General features: G+C 42.6%; 1 protein-coding gene across 1 annotated transcript; it reads right to left on the bottom strand.

The window, feature by feature from the left end:
- Positions 1 to 33: 33 nt before the first annotated feature.
- Positions 34 to 13302, bottom strand: LOC130198266 (chitin synthase chs-1-like). The gene is given in 22 exon segments (XM_056421400.1): positions 34 to 2501; positions 3620 to 3731; positions 3840 to 4054; positions 4142 to 4252; positions 4352 to 4416; positions 4861 to 4892; positions 4997 to 5159; positions 5773 to 6051; positions 6133 to 6312; positions 6653 to 6821; positions 7370 to 7485; positions 7601 to 7801; positions 8298 to 8574; positions 8617 to 8649; positions 8761 to 8935; positions 9051 to 9212; positions 9395 to 9490; positions 10192 to 10375; positions 10813 to 11689; positions 11964 to 12152; positions 12348 to 12483; positions 13277 to 13302. Coding segments are annotated over 22 exon segments (3930 nt in total). The 3' UTR covers positions 34 to 2369.
- Between the last annotated feature and the right edge of the window lie 331 nt (positions 13303 to 13633).

The raw sequence follows: 13633 nt of genomic DNA, 5'->3' as shown, positions 1-13633 counted from the left end.
CATCACAAAAGTCAGAAAGTCAGTGTGCGGAAGTGTTTTTTTACATTTTTATTTTAAGAATCATTTGCTGGTTTCCTGGTTCCTAATTCCTCCTCCTGACCAAATTCCAGAGCATTTTATTTAAAATTAAATCATATCGACATTTGTTTCAACATCCGAGACATTTGTTACTCATATATATATTTATACAATATATTTAAAACAGGCCGAACTGACAGATAATGATGCATCGGTACTTTCTTTCAACCAAATATTAGACATTCTGCACACACACGCACACCCTGCCACCTGGGTATGAGGAAGCAGATTACATAAGCAGTTTCACATTCACGTTCAAAATATACTGAATACATCCATAACTGCAGATAACTTACTGCACAGTCCACTAAAGCTTGTAAATAAGTTTAATAAATGGCATTAAAAATAATCACTGAAACATGAGCCAGGTGCAGTTTCAAGGTAAATCCATTATTGTTCAAATAAAAACTGTGTTTTAACTCGTTTTGTTATCCAAACCAACACAAAAAAAACATGATATAGAAAAACACAAACTCCTTTTTGAAGACAATACAGGGACAACAAATAAATAGAAATATTTCATGAAAAAACACGTACAGTATGTATGGATTAAATAAAAAGGCACACTTTTGTAATTTACACTTGTTTTCTACAGTTTGATAGAATAAACAAGACATTTTATTGTTGTGTTTTTCTCTCGTCTCCTGGTTTACTACCCAGAGCCAAACTAAATAGACAAGTTGTTATTTGAAATGGTACACAGTAGTCTTGTAAAACGGTCTCGTCTGACACCTTGAATACAATAATCTCAGCTCAACAATGGAGCTCAGTACATGTCGGGTTATATGGCTTCGGTTTTGTTTTCTTTGTTGGTGACATCACGTTTTAAACCAATACAATTCCTGAGTAGGGAAGAAGCTCCTCTTGTAATTCATCCAAAACCCACTTGGATCAAAAGAGAAAAGATTATTACAATGTTCAAATAATCTTTTTATTGCAAGACTTTTCCTAACAACGAGTTGTTTATTCTCTGAAGTGAAACATTCCCACGTCGGGAGCCCGAGGGGACACGTTGATACGAGTCCAAACAATTCAGACGTGTGTAATATGCAATCATATAAAAACTGAGAAAAAGTTGGAATTGTGAATATTTTTGCATAACATATGTAAATATGGCAACTTCTGTTCATTGATTACAAAGAACAACATATGGAGACTTCAAAAGTGCACAAACCCATGGATATACAGTATATATGGAGGATATGACCGAATGCACGCAAATTATGAATCAATAATCACAGCAACAATGCAAACCCGGTTCAATGTTAAATGAGGTAAAATTGTAAAATGTCACAGATAATCATATATCCGTCCCAATAATATTCACAAAAAATGAAAGATTTCAACAACAAAAACCCCGCCAACTGTTATATTAGACTCTACACGACATACATGTTTTTTTAAGAGATGTAATTGCAAAATATGTTCCATGTTTACCTTTAGAATACACCATTTAAAGACAAAATCAGACCTGAGAAGTTCATCAAAATGTGCATTCTTTTAATAGTTGAGTTGCAATTTTTGCATATAATGTTAGCAAAGGTTAGAGTTAAAACATTTAGTTTCCTGTTCTCTGTACTGGCCAGTCCCATGTGCCTTTATTTTAAGGCACCAGTTTTACGTAATCATATAAAACATTAAGTAGCAAAAGAAATCAGGATAAAAGTGATTAAAATATTACAAATAAGCACAAACGACAGATTAATTTGTTAAATAAAAAAAAGATGCCGTCAGTTTTCTCCTCTTCACATTGTGCATGTTGACCTTCACACACTTCTCGGTTATTCTTCATATTGCGTGTGAAGCATCAATGCAGAGACTTCGGAAATAAAGTGACAGCAATGCCCCGTGTGTCGGCTCATTGTTTTCAGTTCCAGTTTTTCCTTCTTGTTGTGTCAAAAAAAATTCCATTCTGTTGATTGTTTACATTAAAAAAAAACTTTTTGTTTACTTCATTCATCCTCGAGCTGTCGGCCACGAATTAAAAATATTTGATTTGACGCTATCATTGTCAATTTCACTCATCAAACACACACACACACACACACACACACACTGCCTGCTCCTCTTTTTACGCCCGCAGTGTCTGAGTCATCGGTTTTAACGTGGCACTTTTTTTTGTCCTCGGAAGGAAAAATAAAGAAATAATAATAATCACAAACGGACTCTAAAAACTATTTGAATGCGATACACACAGAAAAAATAGTTTGCTTCAAAGTGCGAAGGAGAGGTCATCGTCGGGGGTCGTGGGGTCGCGTGTGTGTGTGTGTGTGTTGGGGGCGCGTCGTGCGTCACACCATCGTGCCGCTCCTGGCGCCCCGGCCGAGCATGCTGGGCAACATGTAGTCGTCGGAGTCGTCGGAGTCGTCGCTGTCGTCGCCGTCGTCGCCGTCGTCGCCGTTGTCGCCGTCGTCGCCGTTGTCCTGCGAGATGTGAGAAGTTCAGGGAGAGGTTGTTCACAGCGACTCTCACTCCACACCCACAGAGACACATTTTTGAGGCCCATTCTTAACATCGGTGACGGAAAGGGTGGGGTTGGAACCTGTGAGCAAATGTTGCCACGGTCGGATGATCCGCGTGACACATTAATTGCCCACTTTTGTGAAGAGCTCTACTCCCTCTTGTTGTGCCAATGAAACGCACAAGCCTTAATATAAGGTGCAAACAATAACACGGAACGTCACTCAGGAGGAATGATAACAAAAGGTACGGGTTGAGAGCAGGAAGTTCCCAACTGGATCACGGTGTCACGATCTGACCTTTAGGTTTAAAGGTCATAACATGGTACTATGGCAGTAGTAGTTGAACATTAACTTCAACTACCCTCATTGCTGCTCTTTCCATCCTCTTCCTGGTGATATTAATACAAAAAATGAAGAAATCTGCAGTAAATCACATCAGTATTTAAGAATAAAAATTACTTTCTCTGTCATCCATTCCCTCCAAATGTGTTTTGATACCTGACAGGGCTTTATTTTTATTTTTTACATGACCACCCATTAGCCAATCAGAACGCTTGTACTATCAGTGCCATGTAATAATTCATATTTATTCATAAGGAAAATGTAAGCTAGCCGTCTAGTCACTCAGGAAGCTGTGAAGTTGGAAGTCTGCAGAACCTTTTGTCTCTCAGATGATTTTGGAGTTAATTCAGTTTTAAAATTGTTTAAAAACTAACCTGATCTGTGTAAAAACAGGCGCATATGCAAGTGGTTATCGAATACCTCATTTATCAATTTTATGTTGTTGTTTTTTGGCTTGTACAATGCTCCGTATATTAATTCAACTGTGGGGTTTGTGCATATTTTTGTACTGTTATTATTATTAAGATATAAAGTCGAGGACCGCATGATAAGTGTCATGCTGCTTATGTTTCAACTGTCAGAAAACATTTTTGGGGATGGGTGCCCTTTTTTTGGGTTTGATCACCTGCCCCCCAAAATGTCTGTGCACGTGCCTGAGCACTACGATGCGGTCGGAGTAGAAAGAGTCCTGACGTAGAATTACCGTATCAGTTATATGTATATATAGATGTATATACCTCTTCAAATTTCTTTGGTTTTTTTTGTAGTTCTTCTTCTAGTTCTGGTATTTCCTGTTTGGACATGGGCTCTGTGTCCATGAAGGCCACATAATGGATCAGGGTGTATATTCTGGAAAGGAAACGAACAGAACACGAAAGTTAGAGTTGTCTTTCACCTCCGTGAACATCAAACACGGTTCTAAGTTGAAATATATTTTTGACCGGAGTCCTCGCTCGCCTGTGGAACAGCATGCCGAAGAACTGGATGATGACCAGCAGCACGAAGGACAGGATGAACATGAAGCCCACGGGGTCGATGAAGATGTACTCTCCGGTGTACTCCAGGTTGTTGTTTATCTTCGGCACCTTGATGAAGACGGACGAGTCCAGGAGCTGGAGCGTGAAGGTCACGATGAGCCAGAAGGCGTTGACGATGAAGTAGATGAAGCTAATCTGAAATGTTATAGAGGGAGAAACGGATTTAGTATTTTTATATTCGTCATCCTGCTGATTTGACTCACCGGCGGAACACATGGTCACCTTGTTTCTCAGCTCCCTCAGGCTGTCCATCATCTCTTTCTTCTCCTGTTTGTTCTCGGGAAGAGGCTCCAGGTATTTGGTCATGAGATCTCTGAAGAACTGCTCCTCTTCCTGCACGGAAATGTCAATTAGTTTGTTTTAATTTTTTGCAAAATCTGGGACCGCTCGATGGATTATCTTTGCGCGCTTTAAAACAAATTAAATTCGCACCTTGTCGAACGTTTCCTCAGTCAGACGCATGTCGTCATTCAGACTCTGCAGCTGTGTGACCCAATCTGAAGGTGAGAGCGAGACAGCCACATGTTACGCAACATGGACATTAAAAAAGAATTACAAACAAACAAAAAAATGCATTTTTTTTGCTAGATTTGACCATATTTATTACATTTTATTTAGCTGAATTAAATTTAGTTTGAGGTGTTTTCTAATTATATACCTATTCATTTGTATTATTTTACAGTTCTGGAGTAACCTGGATATTGTTTGGGTTAATAATAATAATAATAATAATAATCAATTTATTTAATCTAGTGCTTTTTAAGGTACTCAAAGACACTTTACATGTTACATTCACACACCGTAGACACAGCTATAGGGAAGCAACTCAGGGTTAAGTGTCTTGCTCAAGGACACATTGACTAGGGTGGGGATTGAACCGCCAACCCTCTGATTGAAGATGGACCTGCTAACCACTGACCCATAGTCATATTCGGACTTACTTTGGTGAGTGACGGTGTATTCTGGCACTTGCCTAAAACAAAAAAGAAGACAATAAACAATTAGAAACAAACAACAAACAAAGTCTACCCTAATCCATGTATGACCCTCCGATCAATGTTCCACAGCGGGTCGCACCTCGACTCCTCCTCCACATGCGTCCTCACGTCCTCCACCACACTGTTCTGGGGTTGAGCCTCCGCCTCCTCCTGGTTGAGGCTGAGCTCTTCGGCGCTGCCGGTGTGACAGAGTTTTCGGCAGCATTTGGACCGCGAGAAGAACCGATTGATGGAAGATTTGGCTGCAAGAGAAAAAACATTTTGGAATAAATTTAGATTTTTTTTTCGAGGATTTGATCGTTCGACCCATTTTAGGGGGTCTTCAGGCAATGAACGGGGATAACAGTTAGAAATTGTGTCCAGTAAGCGAGAGCGCGAACAACAAATTCAAAATACAAGAAATAACTATCGGCATCTTTCTATTCTTTGCATTTATATCTATTATGAGTATATTTTTCCCATTGAATGGTATATTTGACACTGAACTCAGTGATGGTGTCCAAATGACTAGAAAGTATCACCATGACCCTGAAATTCTGTCTCTTGTGTTATCATATACAGCACAAAATCCAAAATCTATGATCTGTTGGAAACAATGAATATCTGGGGCCCCAAAATAAAATTACGCAAACATGTCCTAGCATGCCGCTCCCCTTGGGGCTTAGCCCCGCCTTTCTTTGAATCCTACAAACACCCCTGAATTTGATAATGACAAAATCCCGAGTCACTGGATTACTCAATCGGTCCAGGAGGTTTCAACGTGTAAAATATGTTAATAACTAGCTATAATATTACGTTTTTTTGAATCTCAGACTCGGTCATGAATGCACGGTACTCTATCGTACTAAGTTCTACCTTTCTGGGCGGCGGTTTGAGGGACTGCGACTTCCAAGGCGGCGGCTCCGGCAGCCGGCGCCGTCTCCCTGGTGCCCCAGGACACGTTGTTCATGTTGACCATGGAGTAGATGGCCAGCAGCAAGTAGGCGCTGGGGATGGAGATGATGTAAATCAAGCCGTAGCAAATCAGGCCGATCTCCTGAGGATGCAGGATTGAGGTGAAGAGGTAAAAGCTGGCCAGGGCGATGATGAAGAGGCTGCTGGGAGTCAGGAGGGTTCCTTGCTTCACGATGTTGCCTGATGGAAGATGGAGATTGAGATGCCAGAAACTTCTCAGCGTGAAGAGCCTTTTCGTTGAACGTCTTGTTTTTTGCGTACCTGTTATGGAAATCCCGACTACGATCATGAGGAAGGCGTAGATGACGCTCAAGACTCCTGCGATCTTGATCTGAGTGTCGGCCTCGATCTTGAAGCTAACCCCGAGGAAGATGGCCGGTGGTATCACGGCCACGAGCAGAGCGATGCTCGGGTGTAAATCCAGCAGCACTGTCAAACTACCTGAATGATTGACAGGAAGCAAACACACAACGAGGTTTAACAACCACATAATATATATATATATATATATATATAAGTAAGTGAGTAACCATGACCGTCTTGTCTAAGCCATTAGCTTTACGTTCCATCAGCGCTAACAAATGATGGGATTTCAATGCATTCACTGAACAAATCAAGTCAAGTTTAATTAGCATTTTAAAGAAGTAACATAATACACATTAACATTATCTCGAATGCTTCATTCGTACACATCAGTCAAATCTTTAACTTATTTAGGTTCTACTAAGGAACTGCTTTTCTACTGGTGGAAAAAAAAACGGCAAAAAAAAATGAGCCTGACCTGCAATCATAAGGACGACGGTGGAAGGTGCCAGAATGCCGGCGACCAAGTTCAGGAACTGGTAGAACATGTAGGCTTTGGAGATGGACGGGTTCCTCTTGGAGATCATGGTGGTGCAGCCCAGCAAGTCGGCTATGTTGGCCATGGTGGACGGTCCCCATCGGCGACGCTGACGCAACGAAATGAACGTTAGCATGAATTATCCCGCGAAATGCGAGAGGCGGCGGACGTTTTTTGCCGATAGATCGGCAAGTTGAAGAACAAGAAGGTTTCTGGTTCAGTAAAAGCATCCCAGTATGGAGACAGACATCGTTGTGTTTAGTTCCTGAGCTAAAGTTGCTATTTGCAACACACACAAAAACGTTTTGGTATTTCCGATGGACAAAATGCGTGTATACATAATTGGCCATATATCTAAATTTGCATATCGACTGATAGAAAACAGATGACATTATACTTTAGTCACAATGGAAGTCAGAGGAAGTGACCTTCTGTTGATTTAGGAAGGTAGGAATTTAAAGATCTAATAATACGATGACCTATCATTGAGCTTCCATTATCCCGGTGATTATGAGCACAATAGGCCAAAGGTATTTTTGTGTGCCGGTTTTGAACCAGACAGGTGTGACACAGCGTTGGTATTTAGCAGCCGTACGCCATCTGGCCTCAACACACTTTTAACAATATGCCACGATTTGGAGTGGCTCCTGTAATCACCTGGTTGTAAAACTCTTTAAAGTCCTCCGGGGCGTTGGTGTAGGCATCGGCGGCCGCGTTGTACTCCACTCGCCAACCCTGCTTCAGCAGCAGAGTGCACAGCCAGCGGTCCTCGCCTGCACAGGACGCGAGAGATCGTGTCCATTTTCATTTCAATAAACTAACTCTGGTTTGGGTTATTAGCTCTGGAACAGACCGGCCGAGCGCCCCTCTGATTTGTTAAACCCTCACCTTGGTCGTACTGGATGTGCTGTATCGCCTTCGTGGACTTCAGGGTGTATCTCTTCATCACGTTGTCGTCCATCAGCGCCGCTGCCCTGAACAGGCTGAAGCAGCCGGGGCTGCAGAGGACGCAGCCGAACACGTGCTCCGCCGTCTTGTGCAGCCAGTGACCCACCGCGTACTCAAACTTCTGGTACCAGACGATGGGACCTGCCACGGAGATGCACAACCGTCACTGCCTCATGCGCGTCGGTGTGAAGGGTATCGAGCTTCACCGTCACTTCATTTACTCACGTAGGTGTCGATACAGTTAGGACCACATTCGTGGCAGAGGGCAGTTTTTGACTTCCCGTAAAGATTACATCACAATAATTCCCTAAAGGTGTCACTACAGGTTCCATGCATTTATCATCCACCCTTCATCCATCCATCATCCACCATCCATCCATCCACCATTAGTCCATTCATCGGTTCATCCATCATTCATCAATCCACATTCCATTAATTCATCCATCCATCAATAATTCACAGTTCATCCATCATCCAACCATCCATCATCCATCCGTCCATCCATTCATCAATCCATTATCCATGCCTTCATCAATCCATCCATTCATCCATCCATCCATCCATCATCCACCATCCAACCAGTCATCACACATCATCCATCCATCCCTCATCCATCCATTACTGTATTTGACCCCACCTGTTCCGGTGGGGTGAATTCGGCCGCACGCGGCTCCGACGAGCGGGTAGAGTTTCAGACGATCGATGAGCAGCATCACGGCTGCCGGCTGGAAGTCTGTGTCTCCATCTAGAGCCAGGATGTAGGTGTTGTGCTTCTCTTTCTGGGGGAACAGATTCAGTTAGCTTCTGTTCACATACAGATATTGGAAGGTATGCACTGGTGTGTGTGTGTGTGAGTGTGTGTGTGTGTGTGTCCATTTGCGTTTTACCTCAAACCTTTCTTTCAGATCAAACTCCTTCTCTCCTTTCTCCCACTTATTGTAATATTTGGTTGATACTTTCCAGCCAAGGAGGTAGTACAAATACATGACCTGTAAAATATCACATGCTATTTAGAAAAATGACATCATGCATGCTACCACATGTCACCGGCAGTAAAGGAAAGACAATGACATTTGGATGCTAATCAAAGTTGTCATCACCTGGGACCATCTCTTCTTGTGGCGGATGAGCGTCTTGTCCTTGAAGTGAACTGTTAGCGTGTTCCCCTGAGGCATGGTGAGCACCACGCGGCCTCCGTACGGCGTTGTTATGATCGTCTGATCGGGGATCTGCTGCTGCTTTGTGAAGTAGCCTTTGTTGATGTTCAAGAAGATACTGACGATAGAAGACGAAAGGTAGGTCAGCTTCGAGGAATAACCTCTGAGATCACGTGGCAGTTGTGCTCTGTGCTTTCTTTACTTTGTTCTACTTCTACAAATATAACTTTTACCCGTAAACCTCTCTGAGAATGTTCACGAGCATCTCGGCGTATTCGTTGACGATGTGCCCCTGGCTCCCGGGAACACTTTTGAAGGCGTCGTCGAAGTAGATATGTCCCTCGAAGGTAACGTCACTCATTTGTTCTTCCTTATTCGGCCTGTATCTGTCCAGTCTGTGGAGGCACAAGAATCACCAGAAGCTACCGTGACGATGGTGTTGTAGAGAAACGTATGTCAGAGAGAAGAAAGGGGGAACTCGACCTCGAAACAGTCGGAGGTTAATAGGCTTCAATCGGGTCATTTCGCTCAAATAATAATACATTTAAAAGAGAAGAGGGTAAAATATGGAACTTACCGGAATATCGAAATGATTATATTCATCATCTCTTCGTGGGTTTCATGCCACATGGTCGCACAAATGAAGACTTTCACCGGGTCGAGAGATTTGAATCTGAAAAGGACAAGATGTCGCATTTTTGAGAATCTGGTTTTAAGCACACAGCTAATCCTGACTAACCCTGCAGGCCTTGATCCACCTTTTTAAAAGGTCAAATCAACTTTGAAAGTGAGTTTGAAAGAATGTATAATGACATGCAAATGAGTCACACAAACACTATCTGAACCTGTTCAGAATCCATTCCAGTGAAACCATAATCCATTTGAAGGGTTTGGTACATTTGTATACATGTCACCTTTTGTGTGTTTTCTGTTTTGTTCTAATTATACATGCGGCGAGCAAACAAGTTTTCACCACAGTCGTTGTCATTTTGTTGACAGGAGCCGTGAAACATTACAGAACGTCCTTTGATGTGCATCCTTTGTCTGAAGGCCATGGCTATTCATACGAATTGAGTGGTTTTCAAAAAAGGTGTGCAATTGAAATGTGCGGCTATGAATTAAAAATTAAGATAATTAAATTGATCATTTAAATTTTTTAAAGTGAAGAAAGAACAAAGACAGTTGTCAGACTGCATTTCTAATAATGGGAATCGATTTGCATCGTATAAAGATCATGATTTCTAAGGAAAACTAGAAATCTAAACTATTAGCTCCTGATTATTTTCAAAAACGTACAAACTCAAAACACTCCCCGCCCCGTGAACCTCCCTCTTTAGGATATTCCTTACATTCCAAACAGAAACACACACTTACTGCTTTCTCCTTGAAGACGTCTGGATTTCGAATCGAGTGTTCAGAAGCAGCGACTGGTCTAGGAACCCTCCCTCGAACAGCCGCCGGGTGAACAGGTCCTGGGTCCTCTGGATACGATACAGACTGAGGTACCAGATGTGGACGGTGGCCAACACAAGGCCGAGCCACCAGCAAACTGCGTAGCCTGAGGGAAGACGAATGAAAGGATTGAGGGACCCTTAAATCCCTTAAATCCACTAACATCACGTTGACACACCAGCTTCAGTTCCTCTTAGTCGTTCCATATGTTCCCAATATTCCCATCAGAGAATAGATCACAACCAAAGGAGGTCCATGTTTAAGGGTCAGCAATGTTTCTTTACAAACAGAGGGATACCTAATTGCCTCAATATGTTGTATGCCAAATAAAGCCTGGATGTTACCCTAGAAAAAGAATCCCGGTGTCAGGGTGTGGTCGTTCTGCCTTTGTGCTCCTTGTCAAAACAACTTCTGCATTTAAATACTTGGGTAGTAAACTACTTGAGTACTAACCTACCCAAGTGCGGATTAAAAGACGGTATGCGAAAAAAGACATGGTTTCTAACACGTTTACAAGAAAAAAATGAATTACAGTTTTATTACCTGTCAGCATGCCAATGTCAAATGGCTTGGACATGTCCAGGACGCACAGAGTGTGTGTAACATCCAGAACCAGGCCCGGGAACACGCTGCCGTTCAGGCTTTGGTTTCTTGTATCGACGACTTGGCTGCAGTAGCCTGCGAAGTCGATCGCGGTCCCGTTCAGGCTCGTTTTGTAGTCTTGATAGTAAACGATGACGGGGACGACGAAGAGAACCATGACGGCCAGAGAGGCCAGGTGCAAAGGCAGGATGAAGCACCGGCGCAGGGCGTGCATCTTGCAGGCCGCCAATGAAAACCAGTGGCAGAGTGAGGAGGAGACTAGCTGGACCCCGATGATGATGGCTATAATTCTTGTCTCGCGGGTTGGGATGGAGGTCACGGCGTTCCAGTCCATTTTGACCAGAGGGATGTAGGCTCCGAGCACGACGGCGGTCACCGCGATCCGGAGCAGGCTGGACATGATGTTCAGCATGTTCTGGCACTTTTTCACGTCTCTCATCAGCAGGCTGAGGAAGACGGAGCTGCTGTTCTGGCTGATCAGCCTGAAGTAGTTCTCCCACCAGGTAAAAGACATCAAGATAGACCCACCGACAGCCAGTCCCACCCAAATGATGGTCTTGGTGTCATTGAGATCCTTCGTGATGTACAGGTAGACGAACAGGGCGTAACCGAGCAAGATGAGGATCAAGGCGATGATGGAGGGCACCAGGAAGCGCTTCTTTGCCTTGGCGGTGCACTGCGTGATCACCTGGAGGAGCGCCGAGACGACGGCCACGCTGCTCAGGATCGTTATGTTGGTCACGATGTCCAGGTGCGGCATCGCGATGATGGTGAGGATCGACGCGCCCATAGCTACCAGGAACTCGAAGACCAGAACCTGAAGGAGAAGCAGAAGTAGAACATTTAAGGAGAGAGATTGGGCGCACTTTTTCTTTTCAAGCAGTTCTACAGCCTGACAGTAAATCGAAATCACGAAATTCCAGAACAAATATTTATCAAAATACTTCCTGGTAAGTGCACTGCGAGGTAAAGATGTCATGTTACTGTACCAAATCTACAATTCTGAAATCTGGTATCGATTTAACTCAATTCAGGGTCGTAAAAGTCCAGTAAAAGTCAAAGGTCGGGGACACACGAGACGTTTTCCTCACCACGGCGACAGTGCTTTTGCGCGGTATCTTTGAGCTTTTGTGACACGCCTTCCAGATGCTCGTCAGGAAGAGAAGCACGCTGGAGGCGATGAGAACGCAGCCGATGCACAGCAGGGCGACGGGCCTCTGCTCATCCGTGAGGGTCTTCGTGCCGTAGTTGGACAACGTGATGAGGAGGAGAAAAGCCGCCTGGAACAAGAGGGGAAAGTCGAGGCAATGAGATAGGAGTGATTTCATGGAACGACGAAAGAAGTCAATAAAGAACAACTTCTATTTTTGATTTCCAACGTCCAATTCATGAGTTCGGCAGATTAATCTCTGGACATCCACCCCAACATTTGATCTAAAATACCCGCATAGCTATAATAAATGTCCAGGACGAACCTTGCTACACAGGGCCAAGCCAAACACAACCACAGCGACCACAGTGGTTGAGATGATCGCCAGCAGTTTGAGCATCTTCCACGGCGTCCGCTCATCTCCGATGGCGGGGACCTCTCGGCAGGTGTCCCACGGCCTCCTGAACAAACGCACAATTTGATTGGCGGGTTTGGTAATGAAATGGTATTATGGTATAATGGTCATTTGAAATTTCCCCACTGTGGGACGAATAAAGGTATATATCATATCATATCATAATGAGTGTGAAGGCAGAGTGAAGTAAATGTGAATATTCATGGAGGGAATTCATAAAGAAAAAAAAAGTTGTGCAAAGATGATAAATGCTTGTAGAAATGTATTTATGTATCTATCTGTTATATATTCATACATCTACAGGTAGAACACATCCATTTGTCTATCGATCTCCAGATATAGTAACATTTTCTTTTTTATTTGGATAGGATGTTCATACCCGGATCACTAAACTACATTGTTAAAAACAACAACCATTGTTTGGTTTTTAATATTTGTGGACACACATATAATAAATATTGGTCCCATACCATCCGTATGTACCACAAAACACACAAAACACAAATAAAAGCCTAAAAAATAACGTTGTGGAACAATGAAATTTTTTGAAAAGACACAAATTCTTAAAAGTTTTAAAATGTCCATTTCACAATCTCATTTTAATTGTATGGTTTCAAAGAAATAAACAACTGAAGAATTAAAACAAATAATACAAATAATTATTTAGAGAAAACAGATTTTCTTCATCAGATCAGGAAATCAGATTAGATTTTATTTTTTACCCATTTTTGACCCATTCTGCTTTCTGGCATTAAAGAAGTAAAATGTTTCAAACATGTTCAATTAATAAAATATCCCAAAACGCTGGGATAAAGAAATGTAGAAGATTCTTTACTCACTTGGGTAAGTCCCTTCCTTCGTCCATGTTCCTGAATAATGCGAGCTCTTCGCTGCGCGGATCTTAACTGAGTAAGAATCGTCTCAGCCTGTGGTACAACATCATTCAGATGCCATTGACACAAAGAATGTGCATCAAGGGCAACACCCACAATGTGAGTGTTACCGCGAAGCGGCAGAGTGAAAGGAAACTAGATGTGTGTGTGCACGTGGACGTGAGGGCTGGGACACCCGAACTCTGTGTTTAGAGGTAAAGAAGTTATTGCTTTCCTGCAATGTACAAATCGATGTTTATTTCAATGCAGAGAACATTTTGTATTATTTGTATTTATATTTATTATTTTTAAATGTGTATTTTT

The sequence above is a fragment of the Pseudoliparis swirei genome, chromosome 1, assembly GCF_029220125.1.
Source record: "Pseudoliparis swirei isolate HS2019 ecotype Mariana Trench chromosome 1, NWPU_hadal_v1, whole genome shotgun sequence".
Taxonomy (NCBI): Eukaryota; Metazoa; Chordata; class Actinopteri; order Perciformes; family Liparidae; genus Pseudoliparis; species Pseudoliparis swirei.
The sequence above is the reverse complement of the archived record's forward strand: the minus strand, read 5'-3'. Positions and strand labels throughout refer to the sequence as shown.